The sequence below is a fragment of the Chrysemys picta genome, chromosome 10, assembly GCF_011386835.1.
Source record: "Chrysemys picta bellii isolate R12L10 chromosome 10, ASM1138683v2, whole genome shotgun sequence".
Classification (NCBI taxonomy): domain Eukaryota; kingdom Metazoa; phylum Chordata; order Testudines; family Emydidae; genus Chrysemys; species Chrysemys picta.
Window position 1 is genome coordinate 68812582 of NC_088800.1, and position 27153 is coordinate 68839734.

Consider the following 27153-nt stretch of genomic DNA (forward strand, 5'->3'; position numbering starts at 1 on the left):
CCCTTCGAAGTAGTAATTTGTGGTTTTGTTTTGAGTCTTTCAGGAAGCAAATACCAGACACACCTACTGAGCAGGTATTTGTGTGCATTATAGTATAGGCAGACACCTATGGTACTTGAGCAACACTGAGTATGTCTTATCCCTATTGATAATTTATAAGCAAAAAGAACTGGATCCATATTCCACTAAAGTCAAATAATAGAGTACCATTGACTTCATTAGGCTTTTGGATCATGGTTACTGGTGCTGGTGAACATTCTTGTCCTTCCCAGCATCTTGGAGACACAAAAACGTTATACTGGTGTGCTCACATCATTCATAGGTTCTGTTTAGTCTTACTGTGGTTTCTTGTGGAGACATGTCCCAAATGGGGAGATCATAAATGAGATGTAAATAAATGCTGCTTTCTAATGTCTCACAGAGGGCCTAATCCTAATACATATTGACTTCAGCAGTAGCACTACGGCACACAGAATCTTATCCATGGTAAGCAAAAAGTGGATTGGATGGGTATCTTGAATGTATAAATTTTGCACTTTTATGGCATTTAAAATAGTTACGGCTACATACTGAGATACCTTTCTGAAAAATTAACCTATGGAGTTAAAACTCGCAAGTCAGCCCAAAGGTGACTTTTTTTTTTTTAAACACCACATCCTGAGGAAATTTTTATTTATTTTAAAGTTATGAGAGTCTGGAAAAAATACACAGTTTATAATATTATAACTGAGCTGAGGCAATTTAAGCTCCACTCACACTACAGATCTTACAAACTAATGCAAGTGCTTAACTTTTGAGCTATTACACATCAAAAAAATTAATCACATATATTTGTGTTTGCAGAATTAGTGCCCATGTCTTCTTACGCTTTCGGTGAAGCCCCAAGCACACTTGTGGATGTTATAAAATAAGTAACACACCCATAAAAACGTAGATAATAATAAAGGGAGGAGGAAAGCTGGAGACTCCCAAGTTGCATTGCAGCTTGCTGAAGTGTATTGCTTGCTCAGTACATCGAGTCTTCATAGCTCCACCGTATCCTGCCTTGCTTAAAGGATGGAGGTCTGCTTGCGATCCCTGGGGTGGTCCTGCACCATGCCCTGCGCTCAGAGCCCTGTCCCACTGACACCTTCGTCCTCCGGCCCGGCTGCCACTGAAAAGTAAAAAAAAAAAAAAAAAAAAAAAAAAAAAAAATTCGAAAGTTTCTAAACGTTCCAGAAGCAGCACTTTACCGGAGCTGATTGGAGGAGCCTCTTCAGGCCACGTGACCCTGCAGCCAATAGGGTGTTGGGTAGAGTTTGGTTGTAATGGTTCGGATGGGGGCACAGAGACCTGGGCAGGGTAAGAGCTTGGGTTCGTACTAGTCCCGGCCGGTGGCTATAGGAGGGTGGCAGAAGGACCTGGCTGCTTTTTCCTGCGGAAGTGGTGAGTGTTCGGGGCTTTGCTGAGTCTCTTGGAAGTTTGGGGAGGACAAACTCCTAGGATCCTCCTCTTCCATCTCCCCGTGTGGCTGCCACTGCTGTGTGGGGTCGGGACGGGGCAGGGAGGGTTTCCACGTGGCAATGTGAGGGATGCATCCTATTGTGAGGCGGGGGCAGCAACAGCTCACTGTGTCCACATCTTGCTTGCATCGCTCTCTTCCTTTCTCCTTCTCTGAGGCTGTAGGGGGCATGGACTCGGGTAAGCCCACTGGGACAGAATAAATACCCTGTACTTCCTCCATCGCTCCCACCCTTAGTATTGGATTTGGATAAGTACCTGAACTTTTGAATAGGTTTTTTTTTGTTTGTTTTTAATGAAGCCCTTTTTGCAGAGAGACTCCCATGCAATGATAACCTTTTTAGACTGGCCTCCGAATATACTATTAATTGTGACCTTCTCTTTGGGATGACCTCTTTCTCTTTATTCCCTTTTGTGGCATTTAGTTTTGGTAACTTGGGTAACTTTTGTGGGTGTGAAAACCTTTTTTCTATGAGACAAAAGAACCTCTTTTCTGATGGTTAGAGGAAGATTTCCCCATATGAATTTAGTTCTCCGCTTGCCCTGATTATGGAACAAATTACTTGTCCAAACAGAATTTATGGATTCTATAAAAGTTTGGCCTGTGAGAGTTCTGCTTTGTTCTTACCTTTTCAGAGGGTCCTTCTCCTGTTCTCCCTTCTGGGTTTTTTGCGGGGGGACTTGGAACTGCTCTGAATGTAAACTTCATTGCTGACATTGTTAAATAGATCCTTAAAATATATTTAAGTCCCAGAGCTGTTTTGAACTGGCTTCTACAATCTTATATTAGAATCCAGCATAGAGTTCTCCTGAGTTTGATTAGCTCTGACTCTGATTGCAGTACAGTATTTCAATCCCCATAATTACTTCGAAGATGGTCTATGCCAGGGATCGGCAACCTTTCAGAAGTGGTGTGCTGAGTCTTCATATATTCACTCTAATTTAAGGTTTCTTGTGTCAGTAATACATTTTAACGTTTTTAGAAGGTCTCTTTCTATAAGTCTATAATATATAACTAAACTGTTGTTGTATGTAAAGTAAATAAGGTTTTAAAAATGTTTAAGAATCTTAATTTAAAATTAAATTAAAATGCAGAGCCCCCCGGACCGGTGACCAGGACCTGGGCAGCGTGAGTGCCACTGAAAATCAGCTCGCGTGCGTGCCATAGGTTGCCTACACTTGGTCTATGCCATGGTGATACGAATTGGTGTTTTGCAGTACTGTTGTCACTTCCTGGAGCGAAACACGTAAACATAATTTTTCTCACTGCAGAAGTTCATCCCATACCCCCAGAAAACTTTAGTTCCTGCATGATACAGTGGTTTTGTAATGTCTATGACCAAACTGCTTACAAGCAGGAAGTATGGCCAAATCTTTCCTTCTGGTTTCTACATGTATGAAAACAAACGAGGTGTAGCCAAACAGTTATAACCTTATGTTTTTGATGGCAATAATAAATTGTGAACAAAATGCTGGTAAAACCCTCTCCTCAACAAAACTACGAAATTGTGTAATGTATAATTCTGTGTGCTTTAGTTGTGTAATGGTGGCCTGTCCCCATTGGACAACCCCATATACTTAGCCCTGCCCGCCACACTTGGTATGGAGTGTGGGGTTTAATTAGTAGAACCATCTGGGTATGGAAGAACTGAGAGAGCATCAGGAAGCTATCAGTGAAAGAGAAGAGGGACAGAGACTGCTGGGAGTGAAGAAGTTGTGGCAGGGAATCCTGATTAAGGGAAGGCCTGGGAGATCCCCAGTGAAGGGGTGTGGCAGAACCAAGGAAGGCTTTGTTTGGTACAGTAGTTTGAGTTAAGAGGGCAGCTGAGACAGTGCACCTGCATAGCCACCTCTAACCATGAGGGGGCACTTGGGAGGCAGCTGCTTGTTCACATGTGGCAAACGAACTGTTTTGTTGGCATTGAAAAAGAAAACAGAAGATTCATGGAAACATTTTGATTGGTCTGAAGTCTCGTTAAATCTTGTTTTTGACAACCTGAGTTTTGGAACAAATCTGATAGTTTTCTTTTAACCAAACTTTTCCCTTTGCAATTTAGGCTGCCTTGAAAATCTCGCCCTAAATAGCTCTAGCACCTGACATGCAACCTATGCTTGGGTAGGGCCTTGTGTGAAATGGCTGGTAATAAGACATGGTGGGGATGTATTAATGTTTAATTTCAGTTCTTGGCTCACTGCAGGCACGATGCATGCATCTGAGGCATGGAACAGTAGAAAAATAATTCATGTCACATCATGTTATCTTGTAGTAACAAATGTAGAGAAGTTTCAAACATGTACTTGCTGTCTCTACATTAGTTTGAAATTAGTTTACTGTAGGCATTACTTAGGGATAGATATAATGGAACAATGTGTGTTCCAGTCATGTATGGTCCCAGAGGATGCCTGGGGAGTGTACCTTACGGCTCATCTACATGGGAAAATTTACTGGCAGAACTATGCTGGTATAATCATACTGCTACAGTTATACCCATATAATTCCCTGTGTAGATGCTTACTCTGAAATATGTATCCACAGAGGGGATTATATGGGTATAACTGTAATACTATAATTAGACCAAAATAGATCTGCCAATAAATTTCCCTATGTAGACAAGCCCTTAGAAATCTAAAAAGACATTCCCCTTTTCCCCTGCCCCCAAAATACGTGTCACCATGTAGGGGCAAACAGACTTTAGAGCAAATCCAGCCCTGATGTAAGTATATGCAACTCCCATTGAGCCAGTAAGAGCTATACTTGCAAATTGCAGGGCTTTTAGCTCCATGTCTTTGTGGCTGTGAGGAAGAGGCGTCCAGAGGACCCTACTCCTGAAGACCTCCCCCCCACTCTTAACCGTGTCTATTTTGTTCGCTGTCTGAATACAGGTTTATTGGGCCCATTAGTGCAACTCGTGAATCGGACAGGGGAATTGCTATCCTGGAATTCATGAGGATCAGTACATGTTAATGTTGAACTCTGTCTTATGCTAGTGATGGGCTGACCCCAAGATAGGCTTTTTCCCAAAGTACACTCTCCAGGCTGGCTGGAATGGCAGTCTAAGCATATACCTGGTTCCTGGAGGAAGTGTGGAATGACCATTCTGACAATACCCAAGACCCAAAGATAGGGTCTTTGGAAAAAAGAAAGTTCAGAGATCCTATGCAACCCTATGTAATTGTTCATGTGTACCTATCTTCTTTCCTGGCCAACCCAAACTAGAGAGAGGATAGGTATTGAATCTCTCTCCTCTTTTGAAAATAACAAGGAGTCTGGTGGCACCTTAAAGACTAACAGATTTATTTGGGCATAAGCTTTCGTGGGTAAAAGCCTCTGAAGAAGTGAGGTTTTTACCCACGAAAGCTTATGCCCAAATAAATCTGTTAGTCTTTAAGGTGCCACCAGACTCCTTGTTGTTTTTGTAGATACAGACTAACACGGCTACCCCCTGATACTCTTCTCCTCTTTTGCCTATTCCTTCCCCGAATGTTCCAAGTCTAAAAAGCTTCTTTTGTCTCTGAAAATTGTCTATTTTTAATCCTCTATGAGTATTTGGGACTGGGGAGGAATGATTTGCGTGTATTAACACTAGTTGGTATCCTTTCCTTTCCAAAGGTCACACTGAATTGTAGCTGATGACTTTCTGCAGCTCAGTGCATAAATGGTGTTTCCTTGTCATATGTATAGTGGTTTAATTTCCAGAAAGACAAACTCTCTAGAAAAGGATGTTGAGAATATTTCAAGTTTCATGCCTACATCACATCTTCTTTACAGTGTCCACTCTGAATCCTGTACCACTGAGCTTATATGTGTATATATATATTTGAGATCTGTTGTTACATGCCAAGCTCTGCAAGTGGAATCAGATTTCACATTTACCAAATCCAACCATGTCAGCTTGTGTTAGCTGATGAGTGTTAACTAATGTGTTTGTAATCTAATCTTTAGACGAGGCATGTCATCTTTAGCACATGCTAAACTGGTCAAGCTAGGTTGAGTTTACTAGGACCCTAAAGTATGATACCATTCCTTTGTCTTGACTAGAATTTTAAGAGGGTATTAATTAGATCCAGTCACTTAGCTTGATATAACATCACACTTCTAAGCCCTAGGCTAGACGAGGCCTGTAAGAGAGCTGAAGAGGACTTTGCAATTGTATTAAAATAATACATTTTCAAACACACCCTTTTTGCCATCAAGACTGGGTCTTGGTGGTAGAGGATTCAATCCTTTTATTTTCCAAACACCAAACGTTTGGAGGTTTTATTATAATTATATTATAATCTGTTAGGAAACTGCACACTACAATGTAAATCTGAAGGTGCTCTGCTGGGGTCATTTTCATGTTAGCCAAAATTTTTAGCGGAAAAAAATTGACCAACAGGAGAGAAGTCTCTATTGAAATATTTTTAAGCCTCCTTGGGCCAGATCACATCCTTCATCTATGTGGACTCAAGGGTTATGGGAGGCACAGAAAAAGAGGAACACAACCTGCACAGCATCATTTCTCTCTCACAATGAATGAACAAACAAACACCTTGAGGAAGCCTTTTGAAGTTGTGTGTGTGTGTGGATCTGATTCCATTAGGAGGTCAGGGTTGAAATTGGGGGGAACACAATCACTCAGTATGTTCAATGGTATTAGCATTAATTTGTTTCCTTCCCGCACTTATGGTAAGTCTTGGGGCAGTGGCTGCTTGTGACCCTATGGAAGGAGTGCTGGGAGGCAGCGTGGAGTCAAGAGCCCTGATTCTCTCACTGGAGTCCCTTATGCCATTCCAATGGGGTAAGTGGGCATAGACTCCCCCCAAAGGATGTCCTTATTTTCCTGTTGGCATAGAGTTACTCTAAATTGCAGCAGAGGCTGGGGCCAGAATTAGGGAGGTGTGACGGTGCCTTTATCTGTCTAGTTACTTACTATGCCTCATTGGTGTAGTAGTTGATCATCACACAAATGTTAATGGGTTTATCCTTTCAGTACCATGTAAGGTAGGCATATATTATCCCTGATGGGGATGGAGACATTGAGGGATTAAGTGATTTGCCCAAGGTCACACAAGAAAACTGTGGCAGAGCTGGGAATAATAGTGATAATAAAACAACAAATTTCCTGAGTCCTGGTCAGGTGCACTTACTGCAAGACGATCCTTCCTTCCCATAAAAGCACCTTTTCTTTTCCCACATCTTTTTACACCTTGGGAAACTGATTCAGACCACTCTGCACATCGCCAAGATATGTGGTATCTATGTGCCAAACCCTCTCACTTCTCTGAGAGGTGGGAGAAGGACATGGGGGCAACCTTTGCCCCAGCCTTCAATGGAATTTGGAAAGTTCCTGTTCTTCGGTGCGTGTTTTCCGCACACTCAGGGATGATGTGGTCTGTTTTTTTTCTGGTGGGTTGAGCACGGTACTGGGGGTTAGCCACTCCTGATTTCTAATCTGAGTGACACATCTGACTTGTGGCCCAAGTGGCTTTCCTTCTCACTTTCTGTTTTCCCCATCTGTAAAATGAGGCTAATACTTATCTACCTCCCAAGTGTGGTGTGAGGATTAATTAATGTTTGTGCAGAGCGTTGAGCACGTGAAATGCTTATTAAAATCAAAGGCACTTTCAACTCGCTAAAAATAAAGCGAGAATCTTAATTGTGCATGGTCTAACTTCACATTACTAGACATGAAGATAATTTGGAGTGAGTCAGTACTTCCCACCCATCCCATTCTTAACTTTTTCCATACATTTCCATAAATATATCCACGATTGGAAGCCCTGAGACAACTTCAGGAAGTGTTACTAGGTCAAGTGTGGTGGTCTTGTTTGTTTGCAGAAGGGTGTAAACCTCTTTTGTCTTATTAACATTTTGTTTTTTTCTCTGGTCCCTTTAAACAAATCAAACTCCTCATGAGTTCTGGTTTATAAACACTTTCATTTCCTCCAGTCCCTCCCTTCTCCCCCCCCCCCCCCCCCAGGTATTTAAAGGAAAGGATTTCAGAAGTGTTTAATTCCTTTTGAGTGTCAAGTGGGGACTTAGGCTGTGATTTTTAAAGGCGCTCATGTGGTGTTCCACTCAGCATTGTAAAGCCTAAGTGATTTAGGCAGCCAAGTCCCATTTTCAACAGTGACATAGGCGCTTCAGGTCCTAAGTCCCATTGATTTTCGGTGAGGCTCAGACTTCTAATTGTCCAAGTCACTTTTGAAAATGGACTTAGGCCTGGCAATGCCAAACAAAGCAATGCCTAAAATACCTTTACAAATCTGGGGCTTAGATGCTTTTGAAACTGTTGTACAAAGATTTTAACAAATGGTGGGACAAGCCATGAAGACCTGGTACATCTCTACCCCGGTATAATGCGACCCGATATAACACGAATTCTGATATAAAGCGGTAAAGCAGTGTTCCATGGGGGCGGGGCTGCGCTCTCCGGGGGATCAAAGCAAGTTCGATATAACATAACGCGGTTTCACCTATAACGCAGTAAGATTTTTTTGGCTCCCGAGGACAGCGTTATATCGAGGTAGAGATGTATCTGTGGTATCTGTATGTGCCTCAGATGTCAGGGAGCGTGAAAGCTTAGATTGTCTTTGATATTACTTTTAGCTGATGGGAGAAGTGGAAGGTGAAATGGGGCCACTGAGTTATTGTATTTCACCTGGTTTATAATTTGTGGATATAAGATTTTTTTTTTTATCATATAATCCTGTTTTCAAGGTCCAGTCCAGCATTTCTTGCTTACCAAAAACTCCAGTTGAAATTGGAAGTTTAGGGTGCATGTGAAATGCAGGATCAGGCTCTACAGCGTGACTGGAAAAATCTTCAAATGGTCATTGGTGGTTTTGAATGTATTTGCTCTTTCACTTTTTAAGCTTGCCATCTGGAGACTTACTGGCTTATTAATAAACAGATCTAAAGCTGAGACTTTAAAATTTGGAGTTGGCTTGCTGACTCTGCATCTCTCATTGACAGTTTAGGGTTCCAGTATTTCTGCTGCCTGACTTTGTAAATGAAGAGCCAGGCTCCACCTTTATTTATGGTCTTCAATCTGTGGAGGCTGCTATTAGGTTTATAATGTCAGCCTCTGTAATCCTTGCCTTGACCAGCATTGCACAGAGCAGACTGTCTAGAGGCCTTAATTGTGACCTGTCTCCACTCTGAGGCTTGGTCTATGCTGCCAATTTATGTTGGTATAACTACATCGCTCCCGGGTGTGTGGAAAATCCAACCTAATCTCCGGAGTAGACAGGGCTATGTCAATTGGAGGCCTCCCTCTACCCATATGGGAGAAGCTTCACTAAGCACTAGAGAAGCACAGCTGCTCTGTAAGTGTAGACAAGCCCTGTGACTAACTCTCACAAAACCATTTCTATTTTAGTGCATTTATTATGGTGCATCACAGGCTTCAGAGTTATAGCTGTTCTATTGCATTCTATTTCTGTTCTGTACTTTATAGTGTCTTAAAGTTTAGATAAAAGGTAAAATTTAAAAAGTATCTAAGTGACTTAGATCTGTATGTTCCTAAATCACATAGGCACTTTTGAAACCTTTACCAAAGGAAATCATTATCCCCAGATCCTTTGTATGTTTCAGTGATGTTCCTTTGTATTTTCAGGGGTAACTGCCATGTCTCTGGGGTTGCTAAAGTCCAACTTAGTTGCATTTTCTTTTAGAGCAGAGCATTTGGTTTCTTGCTCACATGGCCTTTCTGCATTTCTCAGGGTGTCTCTCATTTTCTCACTAGGCGGCATGTGTTTTGGGGTGCCTCCCTCCTCAGTTGCTTTCTGTACCTATTCGTTAGGCTGGGAATGTCTGTTAATGTTCTGTTGACCAGTCAGGTAGTCAGGTAGAGAAACTTGAGAGAGAAAATCCCTATTAAATGATCTAGTCCTCCCTCTGGCATGTTGCGTATTTGACAGTGCTTTGTCCAATCTGGTTTTAAATGTATCCAAAGATGAGGCTGCTTCTACTAGCCTTGGGGATAATTCCACAGGAAGAAGCAATGGGTTAATGCAGTAACAGGAAAATGCTAACTTCTAAATTTGCGACTTCTTAATTTTCAGGAAAACATGAAACAAGAATTTTAGACTTCTAGGGATTTCACCATGGAAGACTTGGAAGGAAATCACTTCAAATCAGTGGAAGAAGAAACCAGCTACTGGAAAGAACTGGCTATGAAATATAAACAATGGTAAAGGCAATGAATTTTTGTCCATAATTTGTCTTCCTAGTAGGCTATAGATCCTGTAATTCATTCTATAACTTCTAGTGGGATGATAAAATCTGTGTAGAAGAGCCTGAGGCTACAGTCTTCCGGGAAAATTAATAGATTCTAGGGCTGTCAAGCCATTACAAAAAATTAATTGCGCCATTAATCTCACTGTTAAACAATAATAGAATACCATTTATTTAAATATTTTTCAATGTTTTCTACATTTTCAAATATATTGGTGTCAATTACAACACAGAATACAACGTGTACAGTGCTCACTTTATATTTTGATTACAAGTATTTGCACGGTAAAAAAAACAAAAAAAATAGTATTTTTCAGTTCACCTCATACAAGTACTACAGTGCAATCTCTTTACCATGAAAATTGAATTTTAAATGTAGAATTATGTACAAAAAAACCCTGCGTTCAAAAATAAAACAATCTAAAATTTTAGAGCCTGGAAGTCCACTCAGTCCTACTTCTTGTTCAGCCAATTGCTCAGACAAACAAGTTTGTTTACATTTGCAGGAAATAATGCTGCCCGCTTCTTGTTTACAGTGTCACCTGAAAGTGAATACAGATCTTCTCATGGCACTGTTGTAGCCGGCGTCACAAGATATTTACGTGCCAGGTGTGCTAAAGATTTATATGTCCCTTCAAGTTTCAACCACCATTCCAAGGGACATGTGTCCATGCTGATGACGGGTTCATACAGAAGAGAAGAAGGAGGGGAGGATTTGATAGCTGCTTTCAACTACCTGAAAGGGGGTTCCAAAGAGGATGGATCTAGACTGTTCTCACTGGTAGCAGATGACAGAACAAGGAGTAATGGTCTCAAGTTACAGTGGAGGAGGTTTAGGTTGGATATTAGGAAAAACGTTTTCACTAGGCAGGTGGTGAAGCACTGGAATGGGTTACCTAGGGAGATGGTGGAATCTCCTTCCTTAGAGGTTTTTAAGGTCATGCTTGACAAAGCCCTGGCTGGGATGATTTAGTTGGGGATTGGCCCTGCTTTGAGCAGGGGGTTGGACTAGATTACCTCCTGAGGTCCCTTCCAACCCTGATGTTCTGGGATTCTGTTCAATAATGATCCAAAGCAGAGTGGACTGACGCGTGTTCATTTTCATCATGTGAGTCAGATGCCCATCAGCAGAAGTTTGTTTTTCTTTTTTGGTGGTTCGAGTTCTGTAGTTTCCGCATTGGAGTGTTGCTTTTTTAAGACTTCTGAAATCATGCACCACACCTCGTCCCTCTCAGATTTTGGAAGGCATTTCAGATTCTGAAACCTTGGGTCGAGTGCTATAGCTATCTTTAGAAATCTCACATTGGTACCTTCTTTGCGTTTTGTCAGATCTGCAGGGAAAGTGTTCTTAAAACAAACAACATGTGCTGGGTCATCATACGAGACTTCTGTAACATGAAATATATGGCAGAATGCAGGTAAAACAGAGCAGGGGACATACAATTCTCCCCCCAAGGAGTTCAGTCACAAATTTAATTAACGCATAGTTTTTTTTAACGAACGTCATCAGCATGGAAGCATGTCCTCTGGAATGGTGGCCGAAGCATGAAGGGGCATATGAATGTTTAGCACATCTGGCACGTAAATACCTTGTAATGCCAGCTACAAAAGTGCCATGCAAATGCCTGTTCTCACTTTCTGGTGACATTGTAAATAAGAAGAGGGCAGCATTATCTCTTGTAAATATAAACAACTTGTTTGTCTTAGCGATTGGCTGAACAAGAAGTAGGACTGAGTGGACTTGTAGGCGCTGAAGTTTTACATTGTTTTGTTTTTGAGTGCAGTTACGTTTAAAAAAAAAGTACATTTGTAAGTTGCACTTTTCTGACAAATAGATTGCGCTACAGTACTTGTATGAGGTGAATTTAAAAATACTATTTGTTTTTCATGTTTACAATGCAAATATTTGTAATAAAAAATCATATACACTTTGATTTCAATTACAACACAGAATACAATATATGAAAATGTAGAAAAACATCCGAAATATTTAATAAATTTCAATTGCTATTCTATTGTTTAACAGTGTGATTAAAACTGTGAGTTAATCGCGTGAGTTAACTGCGATTAATTGACTGCCTTAATAGATTCTAAGGCCAGAAGAGACAACTGTGGCTATGTAGTCTGACTTTGTGTAGAGGAAGCCTGCAGGGGCAATAGACCTAGATGCCTGCCGCATGCAGCATTCCTAAAGCGAGATTAAAATAACCTTTCAGAAATTCGTTTGAATCAGGAATATGTTGGCTAAGTAGGGATGGTTCAGCACCATCCAGAGAGGGAGTGAACTCCCAGCAGAGGAAGAAAGTCTTCTCTGCATCTCTTTCCAGTTCAAACTGTGTCAGGGTAAATGGAATTTTTCATGACTCAATATGTCAAATTGCTAATATTTAAGGTTCGCAAATCAGGTGGCTCGATCCTGCTGTCAGTGGATCCCTCCTGGGATCAGGCCTTGAGATGGCATGTTGATGGTCACTATTCATATCTGTTCTTAATCATTGTAGCAATATTTGAATGAAATCTGAAGACAGGCTTGTTTGCCTTATATCTCTTGTAGAAAACTTCTGCAAATGAGTTTTCACCCAAGTGAATATTTAATATAAATAGCTTTAAATGTGCAGACAAGTGAGGATATGGTGCATAAAGGTAGGTGCATCCTATCGTTGTCTCGGACTCTCTTAACATAAAGACGGACTGGGTTGTTCGTAATCCACTGTTCCAGGACAGATTGCTGTGAGAGTGTAGGTGAACAAATATGATGTAACTATAGAAAGGCATTTTCATACAATCACTTATTTTCCTTTCTGAACGCGTTTAGGTGACAAGCAGGCGTAGATCCTTCAGTTGTATTAGAGGAGCATTTTATTTTGTCATACATTTATACTAAGGTGAACTGAATTTTCTTGTTTTATTAAAATGAACCCAACTAATTCTGTGGCTGGAATTGTGCCTCCAGTGCAGAAAATACACAGGAGGAACTACGTGAGTTCCAAGAAGGGAGCCGAGAATATGAAGCAGAATTGGAGACACAGCTGCAACAAACAGAATTCAGAAATCGAGACCTTCTCTCGGAAAACAACCGCCTTAGAATGGAACTGGAGTCAATTAAGGTAAAGGAACAGCAGAGAAAGGGCAGTGTGTGTGCAGATGATCAGGGAAATATGGAGTTGCAGCATTAGAAATGTGGTGGTCATAAAGATGTTTATCAACAAATTGCAACAATAGTTTGCTTTGATAATAAGAAAATATCAATATATTGCCCGATTCTTAGGTCTGAATACTGTAGTTAATATTACTAGCCATCTGTTTGCTAAGACACTGGATGTATTTCAGGATGGATTCCAGATGGGAGAACCCTTACGTTTGTAGTAGAATTCAGCACTGTACATTTTTTTTATATATATATGTGTGTGTGTGTGTGTGATAGCTTTATTTCTGTGTCATTCTTCCATGCATTTTCTGCCTTTGTTCTTTCTTTCGTTGTACAATACAAGTATACAGGCTCATATAATAGACCAAAGCAATAAAAGATATAATTCTCTCTTGCCACAGAGGGCAGGAAAAGAGGCAATGGGTTCAAACTACAGCACAGCAGATTTAGATTAAATCTTGGGAAATATTTCCTAACTGTAAGAACAGTGGGACAATGGAATTGACTGCTGAGGGAGGTTGTGGAAGCTCCTTCAGTGGAGGTTTTCAAAAGGAGGCTGGATAGTTATTTGTCTTGGATGGTTTAGACACAACAAATCCTGCATCTTGGCAGGGGGTGAGATTAAGGTGAGACTTCACTACTGGCCGGATCGGCGGGCAGCGATCAGTCCGGCGTAGACCAGGCTTTAATGACCATTGCGGTCCCTTCTAACCCTATGATTCTATGATATTGTCAAGATCTGAGAGAAGGAAAGTCAGTTGTGCTTAGCTGCTGCACTGGAATAATGGAATAAGTCCATTTTTTAAAAAAACGTAGTAGTTGTGACTCGTGTCTAAATGTCAATTGGTACCTAATGTCTACTTAGGAGGAAGCATGATCCAGTGGGAGTTGGGAGACTTGTTTTCTATTCCTGGCTCTGCAAATGTCTCTAAATTACTTCTCCGAGTCGTGTATAACCTCTCTGAATGTGGTTTCTCCATCTGTGATGTGGGATAATGAACTTGCAAAAAATGCTTTTTAAGATCTCTAAGGAAAAAATGCAAAGTATTTTATTTAGTAGGGAGTATAATAATCTTTTTTTTTTTTTTTTTTTTTTTTTTTACAAGAATATCTTGAGAGATAGTAATGATGGAACATGAGATGGTGATGCCATTGGGCTTAATGCCGCAGGATAAAAAGAAGTTAATCTGCTTCAGTTTCCAACAAGTACAAGATGCTGACGATATAATCCTTTACAAAAAGAAACAACCAACCCCTCCCCACTCTACCCCCCCAATTGACAACTTTTAAAGAACTGCATTAAATTCATTTAAACTTGACAAAAGTTTGTCACCAAAATTTAATTCCTTTTCAAAAATAATCTTGTTGGCATTTTGTAGCTAATCTGCAAATACTAATTTTAAACATCAGCTGTCTAAAAATGAAGTAAAACTGCTTAGCGTTTTCCAAGGGCCAGTTCAATATCTGTGGAGACAGAGATTAATTTAATTAGATATACTTTACTCAATTGGATCCAGTACTCAGCTAACAGGAGTCAACCCATGGGTTTCGCTGTATGTGTTGCTTACACAAGTACAGTAACTAGGTAAGAAACATCAAAAGGGGATACTAAAGAATTCTAGTCCACTTTTAAGATACTGTTTTTCTAAACTTTGTGGGAGTTTTGTTTATTTCAACCCAAAGCAAATTCAGACATTGCTATTATTACAACATGTGGTTTAAAACAAAATAATCCCACATAAACACCCTTACAATACCAATCGTGCAACCTCTTGTATGGAATGTTGGCCTAGTTTGTTACACAAGCCACATAAACCCATTCAAGCTGACATGTTTGGGAAAGAGGAGAAAAAATATCTCTGCAAAAATAAAACTTGCAATCAATTCCCATGAGGGAAGAATACATTCTTTCTTTCTTAGCCATGGGGCGAGGCTGAGAAGCAACATTACCTGGGCAGTTTGGGATAGAAATAATAAAAATTGACTCAAAAGTGGAGAATAAACATACTGCATTAGGGGGGAAAAAAATATTGTTCTCCACTGCAAAGAACTTGATTAAAACATATTCTATGCGACACAAAGTCTTTAACAATTGGCTTATTCATGCAGATTGAAAACGACACTAGCAGCCTGCAAGTGAAGGAACAGTGTCTCCATTGATGAGCAAATCAGCTGACTGTTTATTACAATTAGCTAAAAACAAAGGCCCAAACTTAGCAGTTCTGTCTTTTGTTTGAATCCGGTCAAGAGAGAAGCTTTAAACTCATCAGGCTGTTGAGCAGCATTGTTAACAAGGACTCACATTCACTTCTAGGTCAACAATACAAAGTTTGCTAGGCCCATGCGGTTCATGGCTTTGAGCTTCCCAGGCTGCCCTCTGCTTTCTCCTCTTCCCTCCAAGATACAGTTCACACTAATTGGAAAAAATGCTTCAGAGGGTTTGTTTAGTGAATCTTATGTGACTAGCTATAGGTAATTGGGCTATGTGTTTGGTGACTTTTAAGTTAGACTGGTAACTATCCAAGAAATTCAAAATGAGAGGGACCAAAAGTGTTAACACTTTTGATCCTGTAATCAATACAGAATTTCTTCAGTTAAAAGAAGGTATTTCCCCAACTTCATTGTCTCTGTACCACTTAATACACACACACTGAAATAGCGCTCTTTAAATAAGTGAAAAATAGGCTACAGACCTTGCTTTTTCTCAACTTTTTAATTCCAGTATGTGGATTTGTTTTCAGTGACTTTAGTTCGTTATGCTTAGATCCTACAGTTACAAATGCTTTAGGTATGTTAATAGATGGTAATCTTGGGACCACAGAAAAAGGAATTGGCATGTTAAGGTGATCCAGTGCCAAGGTTTTGGTGCCTACATTTTTGCAGTACAGGCTAGATTGCATCTCTGCCCTAAAGGGATACTGACATCCTCTTTAAAAAATGTTGTATTAGTAACATAGGCAATAATCCCAGATGCGTACATCTGAAAGAATTTTAAGACTCTAGAGCCCTGCATTGGGATCTGCTAGTGTAGAACCCTGAGCCTTTGAAGAGTCTTGCAGAAACTGAAAGGACTCTACAGGATCTGTGGAAACAAGCCCTGATTAGGCACGGGGATATAATAGAATATTCACCAATTATGCTCCTAATATATAGAACCTCAGAGTTACAGAAACCAGAGTTATGAACTGACCAGTCAGCCACACACCTCAATCGGGCAACAGCAGGGACCCAAACCCCCCCCCCTCCCCCCAAAGCAAATACAGAACAGTACTGTGTTTAAGTGTAAACTACTACTAAAAAAAAATAAGGTAAAGAAACTCTTTCTGTGCTTCTTTCATTTAAATTAAGATGATTAAAAGCAGCAGTTTTCTTCTGCATAGTCAAGTTTCAAAGCTGTATTAAGTCAATGTTCAGTTGTAAACTTTTGAAAAAAACAGTCATAACGTTTTGTTCAGAGTTACGAACAACCTCCATTCCCGAGGTGTTTGTAAGTCTGAGGTTCTACTATATTACCCTTTTGCTCAGTTTGGACAGTTTCACTTTTTGTTTATAGTCCGTTACTAAGTCTTGTGTTGCAAATCACTGGGCACCGTAAAAATAATACTCAGCATTTTTATAGCACTTCATGTTCAAAGCGATCTATACGCATACTAATGCCCCTCACACTGGGAGATAAGTAGATACTTCTCTCTTTTTACAGTATGGGGTGGGTGGGAATGAGGCACATAAACTTATGTGATTTGCTCTAGGCTTTGTATAACAGTATCACAGCCAGGGTACTGACTCTGAATTATCTGACCTCCATTCCTGTAGCATGTACTCACTAAAGATCTAGATCCCCTGCACAGGTCTGTTGTGGCTGTTGGTCTTGAAGTTGGTGATGGGGTGGGTCTTCCACCTGCGTGGACTTAAAGTAGAGGGACTAGTATTTGCCCTCCCAGTTGTCTCCAAGGCACTCTTCTTTCCTCCCTCCTGCAGTCTAGGCTCTCGTGTGATGTGCTGTCTGCGCTGCGCTGCTGAAACACACTGATCATGCTCTGCCTGGTCCTGGGTAGAAGAAGGAAATACTGTTTGTCTGGTACCTATGTGTGCCTCAGACAGAGCTGGGAGCCCATCTATGAGCATATGAGATGGTGTTGTCTTGTGCCTCTCCCACAGAGAGAACCACTGAAAATCCCAACTCCCTACGGAGGATAGAACTGCTTCCTCCCCATGAAGGGCAGGAATGGGGGAGGAGAAAGAGAGAGAACTAGTGTAAGCTCTCGTGAGAGTAGGGAGCAGTCTGTGATGGAGGTGAGTGAGGCTAGATCTCCTAGCTCCATCTACCTGTAGGGAGCGAGGAAGAGAGATCCTGCCCTCCCACCCACAGCCAAGAAGATTGCTCCTGGGATCGGCTTGTGGAGGTCTGGTTTGATGGAAAGAGGCTAGCGTCTGTCCTTATTGGTTTTAGCCCATGTGAAAGGTGATAGCTCTAAGATGGCCTAGCAGGACCACCTTCTTTCTAACTGGGAAAGGCTGAGTAAGCACAGCGGAGCAGAAAGGAAGGAAGGGGCTGTGCGGTGCTAAATCCCTGATGTGGTGATTGGTTTATCTTTGGTTAGGAAAAAATTGAAATGCAACATGCAGAAGGCTACCAGCAGATCTCTGCGCTAGAAGATGACCTGGCACAGACGACAGCTATTAAAGATCAACTACAGAAGTACATTCGAGAACTCGAGCAATCAAATGATGACTTGGAAAGAGCAAAAAGGTAATGCAGATGCTCTTAACCCTTCCCTACCCAGCTCTTGTTCTCTTGTGAAGCTAGCAGAACTGAGCATGTCCATTTCTGTGCTGTGCCAGTTAGTACTGTGGTACTGTCTGCTCTTGCTACAGGTGTCCTACAAGTGGGTGAGTGGACTGTGAGGCTGGTCAATTTCTTACAAGCTTGAAATTAAAACATTGGAGCTTCTCACACCAGAAATACCGCAGTTTCTTTGTGTCTGAGTTGATGCTTTTAGATGTGCTCAGGGCCGCCCAAAGGGGGGGGAAAGTGGGGCAATTTGCCCCGGACCCCACAGGGGCCCCACAAGCCCTGGCTCGGCGGCAGTCCAGGTCTTTGGTGGCCCCGGCGGTGGTCTGGGTCTTTGGCGGCCCCGCAGGGGTCCCGTGAGCCCTGGCCCGGAAGCGGTCCGGGTCTTCGGCGGCATTTTGGTGGCAGGGGACCCTTCAGTCACTCCAGGTCTTTGGTGGCGGGTCCTTCAGTGCTGCCAAAGACGTGAAGCGACTGAAGGGCCCCCTGCCGCCGAAATGCCACCAAAGACCCAGACCGCCGCCGGGCGAGTACAAGCGTCGCAGCTCCCCCACTTTGCCCCAGGCCCCCTGAATCCTCTGGGCAGCCCTGGATGTGCTAGGGACCTAATGACTTCTGTGACATTATTTTTCTACACACAGAGCCACTATAATGTCTCTGGAGGACTTCGAACAGCGTTTGAACCAGGCCATTGAAAGAAATGCCTTTCTGGAGAGTGAGCTAGATGAGAAAGAGAATCTCCTGGAATCAGTGCAGCGATTGAAAGATGAAGCCAGAGGTTAACTAACTGATTTATATACAACCCTGTCCTCCCGCCTTCCAAAGTTTTCATTAAATCCTCCCCTTGAATATGGTGTCGAGATAGTAAGAAGAGAGAGACTTTAGAAATGCTGTCGATGGAAGCTTCACTCTCCTTGATGAAATAGAGAGCCTGTCTGGGCACTTGTCTTGGATAGTAGGTGCATGCTGCTCTCCTCTCTGCTATACCCTGATGCCTAGGGAGAGCAGGATGTGTGGTATTGTAGCTTTTGGCATATTTCTACAAATCGGAGGCATGCTTTGAAAACACATTGTAGAATTCAGTGTTTTGTCAGTTGGGCTTTTAACTATGTTGGGTGCATTTTCTAAATATTCTTCTAACTTGTAGAAACGCCCAAGGAACTTGTAGCCTTGTCCACCCAGCTCCTCTGAAGTACTGCTGTCATTCTATAGCAGACCATGCAGGCAGAGATGTATCCCAGAATGCTCTCTTCTCTGCTGTTGCCTCTGTGTTTTAAAACAATAAGAAAAGCTGACTGGCTTGGGGGGATATGGTCTGACTGCCCACTTCATTGTCAGCTGACAGGACATGAATTTTAACAAATGCAACAGAGATATTGTCAACTTCTGTCATGAGAGCGGAGCCAGTAAGGAGAGTAAAGGGACAGTGTAATATGGAGAGCCAGTGTGTAACACAGACACCATGAATGAGTGCTGATTCCCCTCCACGACTTCAGCAGTTAGTTTCCTGATTGTTGTCTCTGGCAGTAGGACCAGAAGAGAGGAAGGATGACTTTGTAGCTAAAGAACTGGACAAGGAATTGGGAGAACTGGGTTCTCTTTCCAGCTGTCACAGACCTCACATGGCCTTGGACATGTCACTTCACCTCTCTGTGCCTCAGAAACCCATCTGTAAAGTAGGGATACTAAATTCCCCGTTTTACATGGATGTAGGGGGGATAAGTTCATTCACATTTGTGTAGTGCTCTGTTATTAGGAAAATGAGCACCAAAGAAAAACCTACAACTAGATAATAATGGGAGGGAGTGGCATGGAGGGGAGGGACCATAAGCTTGAGGGTATTTTGAGTTACACTATCCCAACAAAGCTTAGTTTGCTGATCTCCCATTCTGGGATTTTGAACCAGTTATAAGTGGCTAGTGCCAAGATTCGTGGGGTGTTGGCTGGGGTGTACATGTTCTTTGGAAGCTGAATGTGATTTCTTTTTTCAGCTGTGGTTGGTGAAACGCTGTGGGGCCAGGGGTGGCCAACCTGTGGCTCCAGAGCCGCATGTGGCTCTTCAGAAGTTTAATATGTGGCTTCTTGCATAGGCACCAACTCCGGGGCTGGAGCTACAGGCTCCAACTTTCCAATGCCTGGGGAAGAAGCGGGAGGCGCTGATCAGCATGGCCGCTGGCAGGCGGGGGGAGCTGATGGGGAGTTGCTGATGTATTATTGTGGCTCTTTGGCAATGTATGTAGGTAAATTCTGGCTCCTTCTCAGGCTCAGGTTGCCACCTCTGCTCTGGGGCTATCAATGTTAACAGCGTTCTTTGACAACACAAAAACACTTCTTGCACCTAATAGCTTCGGATTGGGATGTGTATCCAAATGCTTTGTACCTTTTCCTTCTCCTTTAGACTTAAGGCAAGAGCTTGCAGTGCAGCAGAAACAGGAGAAACCCAAAACACCGATACGAAGTACACTGGAGACAGAAAGAACGGACACAGCTGTGCAAGCAACCTTATCTGTGCCTTCAACTCCTGCAGTTCATAGGGGACCCAATGTCAGTATAAGCACCCCAGGAACGTTTAGAAGAGGTAAGTGTGAATGGCATTTGCTAACGTAAGGTTAATGTACGATACCAATAGTCGTTGAGTCATTGTTCCTGGTACATGTTGGATTTCTATCAAACTACTGACTACAAAAGAAGCTGAGAAATGTGGAACTGAACATGACCGGTATTGAAGTGTTTAACACATTGAAGGACAGTAATCTATTTTAAATACCTGTCATGGGTTCAGTATGAATGTCTGGGTAGATTTATAGCCAGTGCATTATAACTCGTCCATGTTGTATTAAAACATGAACTTTAAAAAAAACAAAAACAAAAAAACACCTTCCGGAGCAAGGTAGTTCACTAGGTTATAATTTATACTCATTAACTATCCCTGAATCTCCATGAGTTTGGTAGAAAGGAGATTGGAGGTCTCGGCAGACACACTCATTTGAATTAGCCGGTTAGAGATGGAGGTTGCTACTTTAGAGATGCTTCATTCTGGAACAACGGGAGACTTGTCTGTACCAAATTATAAAATATGGGCTCTCACCAGTGGTACTAGTTGCTCATTTTTATGAGCACTAAAAATTTAAATAACTCCCAATTACACCTGCCCAGACTCTTTAATTTGAATAAAAAGGAATGTTTAGGGAACTTCACTGTATTTGTGTGTGTGCACATACACCGTGAGTGTTTTCTTGTGATCGTGTCTGATACTAATAATTTAGTGTTACAGTTCTCGTAAGTGGTTAATAAACACTTTCAGTATAAAGTGTGTGTATATCCTGACTGTGGTACTCTTAGCCTAAAATCCTGTGTTCCAGCTGGAAGCACTTGATATCTTATAGTATGTTCACATAAAAGAGAGAGGAACCAGGAATTCTTGCAACACAGGCAATAAAGCTCTGGATGATATGGCTTTTTAGTTGCTGTCTTTCTCTCTTTGCTTCCATTGCAAGTTATAGAGACAGACTAGAACACTTCTCATGAAATCTAAAGGCTTAAAAGCTGCTTTCAAAACCAGTGCAAATTAAAGTCCAGCATCTCTTCAGTGCAACTTGTCATGTCGGAAAGATGCAGTGATTTATATTTCCAATGGGAATGAAGAGAATTGCAGTTCAGATAGAAAGAGAGGAGAGAAGATTGCTACTCACCATGTGCAATCTCTCTTTAGTGCTGGTGGAGAGAGTTAAGATTTTGCTAAGTTTTCTCATACGTAATGAGTAAAATATCCCTTTTATTAACCCTTCCTCTCTCTCAAAGGTTTTGAGGATAGTTACAGCGGGACTCCTCTCACACCAGCTGCCAGGATATCTGCGCTAAACATTGTGGGAGACTTACTACGGAAAGTAGGGGTAAGAAGGAGTCCGTCATTAGCTAAAGCTATGCCGAAAGGTGATGGCGGCTATGTTTGTATTATGAGAATGAAAACCAGCATTAACCCTTTGTACCGCTGAATGAGTTAAACTATAGAGATGAACTCAGACCAAAACTTGGATCCAAACAGACTCTAATTCTGCATGAAAGAGATTAGAAAATTGTGAACTTTATTTTGTAGCTCAGGCATCTGTGTAGATAGAATGTACCTCAACAAGGGCCAATTGTTCTCTCCTGTGGCTTTTGCCCCACTCAGTGTGCCAGCCAGAATAGCCTTTTCTCCCTTCTGGGTGTCTGAAATAGCATCGGGAGGGGGAGGGAAAAGTGGAGCAGGCCAGTGTGAATGAGTGCCAGGCTAGGGGAATATACTGCACTCTCTTCAAGATGCTGCCCAGCAGGAATTCTGGCTGAGTCTTCCTTTGATGTGCCTGATGGTGCCTGAGGCAGAATCTAGCTTGTTGGTGATTACTGCTCAAGTCATGTGTTCAGGAGACCCCAGGCATGCCACCGGGTGGGTGGGTGTGTATTGGCTCTGGGGAAAAGGTTTGAAAGAACATTTAGTTTCATAAAGAAGTGATGCTTCTAAAAGCAGCCTGGTTATAAAAGGCGTGTTAACCTCTGGGGAAGTCGAGGCTCTTGTTGTTTAACTAAACAGAATGCTCAGTTGCTTCTCCATCCTTAGCATAAGAGCTAACTCCTTTACCTCTCTCTTCCCCTCCCCATCCCCCACAAAATACAAAATAATTTTGCCATTTAATGAGACACTTAAGGGCCTGATCCTGAAGCCGGAAGGACTTGTGTATCAGCAGCACCTCTTCCTTCAAATTCAGAACTCATGTATAGATTTGGGACTAGTAGCTAAAAGCTTCTTCTATTGGAGTCCTTGTAAATAATTAGAAAATCCTTCCATGGGCCCTTTGCTGGGGAAGAGAATGTTGTTTAACTCTCAGACAAACTGTTTGCTTTAGGCTCTGGAATCCAAACTTGCATCTTGTCGAAACTTTGTGTATGACCAGTCTCCAAACAGACCCACCATGTCCTCATCCATGTATCTGAACAAGACCAGAGATGGCCTCGAAAAACGATTGAGCAGTTCCCACATGCCTTTGAGCGATAACGGGTAAGTGCTAATTGGCTGCAGTTTCTTAAGCTGATCTTGTGGTTTGGTTATAAACAGATCTTGATGCTCTAAAGTGAGTCTGAAGTCTGGGGCTGAAAGCTGGGGGGGTTGGTGGTAAGGTACAGAGTGGCTGGGGATTGGGCTAAGAAGAGTATACTCTATCAAAATGCCTCCTGTTGTCTGTTTCTTATGGGCCATCTTCTGACATTTGCAAACTGCTCCTTTCCAGTCAGATATCCAGCTCCTTGCTGGTTGAGCTTCCTATAAATGGTCTATCTTCCTGATATGCCTCACTCTTTTTGCTGGCTCCTTGCGTAAAGCAGTGGTCAGATCTGACAGAAGTAAACTGCTCACATGAGGAGAAGGTGGGGAGCCAGTTGAGCCGTTGTGTTCTGATCAGTCCTGTCTTGAGTGGCTGGAAAATGCTTTCTCTGTTTACCTTCTGGTAGACCTCCCAGTCCCTTATAAAATTGAGCCATTACATCTGATGTTAACCTGGAGATAAGTGTTTCTCAAAAGGGATGAACTACTTCAGGATCCTTTTTGCATTGCACTTTAGCATAATTGAAAAGAAGATACTAAACAGGGCATGGGCTAGTGAACTACAACAGACTAATGTATATTTCCTTTAAAAGCACATTGTCATATATTGTGTATCACGTGCTAGCTAGCTGGAGGCTTTAAGTGTAACGGAAACAGTAATATTCAAACAGGAAATTTTAGAGAAAGGGTAAAAAATTCAGAAATGACTTGGCCATTTAGGCTCCTGGGAGGCTGTCGCAATTCTGAAAACTTTACTCCAAGTTTTAAATGTTTAACACGATCTGTTGAAATGTGCTGTGCCAGAACTTAGTTTGGTGCCCTGTTTGAAAAACATATTTAATTTATAGAGTATGTTAAACACTTTCAGTATAAACATACAATCCAGTGTTTTATTTTGGGCTCCTGGTGAGTGGGATGTTGACAGTTAGGGGGTCAGATAAAGATTTGTATGCTCAATATACTTGTGTTAAAGGATGGCCCAGGTGATGGGTGGGGAGCCTGTTTCCCTTGTCACTACTTACGCTCTCTTATTATGGGAGGACAGAATAAATAATAATTTTTTTTGCATCACCAAGGCTCTTTCCTGGGATGCAGCTGCTTAGACCTGTTTTGTCTAATTAAATTAAATTCTAAGTCTGGAACCTTGTACATTTTTGTCTGAACACTTTAATCAGCTTTTTGTAAATAATCAACAAGGGTGTTTCCAGCTGCAGCTCAGTGCCTGTTTAAGCACTACCCATGATCTAGTCCACATTCTTTTCTTCATGAATCAGATGCATGCAGTATCCATTTCAACTTGCACATAAAATGCTAACCCAAAATATAAAAATGCTCCTTCTGGAGAAGAAATTGGATAACTCCAGATTGATTGTATTCACTCAGAACCAACTAGTGCTGGAATTCTGGTTATTCTCATTGCCCTATTACCAAAAGCAGTAGCACTTAAGGAGAGTTTCTGATGCGGAGTTGCTACTGTGAAAGGAAGAGCAGAATCTTCATGAGCTCTTGTAGATTTTTCCTTATTGCGTTTTATAAATGTGTTTGCATTGTATGTGTAAACAATATTCCTATTGATGTAATGTTGAAAACAGTATTTTAGCACCAGCAAGCATAATACACTTCACACTAGTGGGAAGGAGAGAGGTACGTTTTAGCCCCATTTTACAGATGGGAAATGGAGCCACAGAAGTTAAGTGATTTACCAAGTTAGTGTCAGAACTGCCATTTGGATTTGAGACTTACTGTTTATCTGTTAGTTCCTTGTGCTGTTTGACGCTGAGTGATGCATTTTACTACACAGCAGTGACTTAACAAAGATTGCAAAAACTGAACATGCATGTACAGTGAATGCAATACATTGCATTGCAATCGGGTTGTTGTTTGTATTTACAGGTTAGGGAAGCGCTTGGAGTTTGGAACACGGCCTTCAAATATTCCTGCACCAATGGCACATTCCCCACAAGGTGAGGTCAAGATGTTACTTTGAGAAGATCCTGAGATGACGAGGCCATGATGGTTTAGGGTGTTTTTGTTTGTTTGTTTTGTTTTTTAAATCCTTATCTTTTAAACTTTTAACAGAATACTAACAAGCAGTCACAGTAGTTAACTTGAATAATGGTGGATGAGAACTACACAGAGCAATTGGCAACAGTCCCCTGCAATCTCAGCCTTTTCCCCCAAGACTTGAGTTGTGTGGTGCTGTGACAAAGCAGCGCTGCTGGTCAGTCCAATACTGTGAATCGCTTTCCTACATCAGCTGCTGTAAATAGCTTCTTGAAAGCTGCTTCTGTAACACTGCTGGTCAAAACTAATGACCTGCTATATAATGTAGAGACAAGATTCCTCCCCATAAACACTGAATTATTTTCCGTAGCACAACTACTGTTTTAGCAAGAGTTATGGTGTTATAACTTTCTAGTGCAGTGTGCTGCATGCATCGGTGGCCTAAATTAGAGAAATGTTTGTCTCCATCTACATTTTAGTTCCATGGCAAGATTTTTTTTTTTTTTTTTTTTTAAATATCAAAATCAGTGCAATTGGAAGTCTAAAATAAAGCCGTGTGGGGAAATTAATTCGTTGTCAGAATCCCATTAAATAACAATCTGCCTTTCAGGTGGTAAGATGGTATTGGTGAGAGCGACTTGCCATTAAGATTTCCTAATGGTTAAAGAAGGAAAAAATGCCTTGATTGCAAATATTGAAGAGACCCCAAATATGTAATAATGCAGAAAAGAGATATTTCCACTGATGTAACAAACCCATGTCTTCTGCAGTCACTACATGACTGCAGGACCTAGCAAGATATACAACACTGATCTATTGATAGGGTTAATCTCAGTTGATGGGTTGGGGCTTTTTGCTTTCTGAACCTACACTTGATGATGTGCCCTGTGTGGTTAACGTGAGAACATACCCCTTCTAGTTGCTAGTGATATTAACTTAGAAATGGTGGTGTAACCCCAGAAATTCTTAATGCTGGCCAAGGATATTCGGATAATGAGCTCTTTTAAGATAGGTTTTTATCTAACAAAATAATGCTACAAGTGTAAGTGGAGTAGGTTCACGGACAGTAATAATACCATGTTATAGAAATGTGAATTTGCAATAAGTATGGCTAAAACTATTTTTGCACAACAAATGAATACATAATGACTTTTTTTTTTAAATATTCATCTTTGCATATACAGATACTATTGTATAGTAAGCAACCACATCTTAATCTCACTCTGTAAATCTAAATTGTCTGGTTTAATCAGTGAACAGAATAAAGCTTATTCTGAATATTAATCTGTAGACAATATTATCTGATCTCTGAATTCATTGCCAGTTGCATTTACAGTTTACATATATATATTAGGCTAACCAGTTTCTCAGTTGTGTTCCTGCAAAAGGGAGCTTAAACGAGGCCACACTTCCCAGATCTAGTGGAGAAAGATTTGAGAAAATGTTCATGTTCTCTGCCCTGGGTGGTGTTGATCCTTTTGCCCATACCCCTAGGAGTGGCTGCACGAGGAAAGATCTATGTATTGTAGTAATATGGTCCCCCATTACTGTAGTAGCTGAGGGACAGATTAGGAATTTAAAGATGCAGATAAGCACTTTTGAAAACCCCAGTAGATGCCTGTCCACATCTTTAGGAGCTTACAAATCAGTCCCTGAGGGCCTCTGTCTTTAATGTATTTATCCTCGATGCCCCTATGAGGTCAGGTAGTACTATTATCCCTATTTTACAAATGGGGGACAGAAGCACAGAGAGGCAAAGGGCATTGTTTACACTTGGAAAATTTACCAAAATATCTATTCTGGAATAGCTCCCTGTGTGGCACTCTTATTCTGGAATAAGTGTTCCCAGGGGGTCTTATACTGAATACAGTATTCTGGAATAATAATTCTGGTAAATTTCCAAGTACAGCTAAACCCTCTGACCTTGCCCAGTGTCACACAGGACATGTAGAACAAGGGCTTGAACCCAGGACTTCCAAATGCTAGGATAGTGCCCTAACCACTGGACCATCCTTCATCTCTCATGCCTTTCTCTGAAGCACATTTTGCATGTTTGTGTGCGTGCACACACTTACTCTGTCTCTGTCTGTCCCCCCCTTCCTCCCCCACCATGGGCCTGAAGACTTTCTGAAACCTTCAGCATCCAGTGTGCAGCTGCCACTCCAGATCTCTGTGCTTAGGACCATTCTCATTTCAGCAGTTTCAAGCCTGACTGCCTCAATCTCCCTTCTTCCCGCATGCTGGGTCACCAGCCATGTGAGCTGCTAAGCCAAACTTGGAAGCATGTTTGCAGAAATAGGGTTGGACCTGTAATAAGTGGCTGAGCAGTGAATTCAGCCAAGCACCAATTCAGTGTTAACTCTTTAAAATCTCCCTCTGTGGTAGAATCTCTCAGCCTAATGGCCCCAGCT

General features: G+C 41.6%; 2 protein-coding genes across 3 annotated transcripts in view; one reads left to right on the forward strand and one right to left on the reverse strand.

Annotated features, from left to right (window-relative positions):
- Positions 1-27153, reverse strand: part of LOC135973815 (uncharacterized) — a 1510190-nt gene that overhangs the window by 872889 nt on the left and 610148 nt on the right. The window lies entirely within an intron of this gene.
- NDE1 (nudE neurodevelopment protein 1) lies at positions 1267-26026 on the forward strand. 2 transcript variants are annotated; one of them, XM_005307567.4, is made up of 9 exons: positions 1267-1425; positions 9550-9677; positions 12675-12828; positions 17471-17619; positions 18303-18439; positions 20060-20239; positions 21463-21554; positions 22545-22696; positions 24632-26026. In XM_005307567.4, exons 2-9 carry the CDS (start codon positions 9592-9594, stop codon positions 24723-24725), a joined length of 1044 nt encoding a protein of 347 aa, XP_005307624.2. In that variant the 5' UTR covers positions 1267-1425; positions 9550-9591; the 3' UTR covers positions 24726-26026. The 2 variants fall into 2 exon arrangements, with proteins under 2 accessions (XP_005307624.2, XP_023965602.2); XM_024109834.3 differs by having other exon boundaries at positions 1386-1680.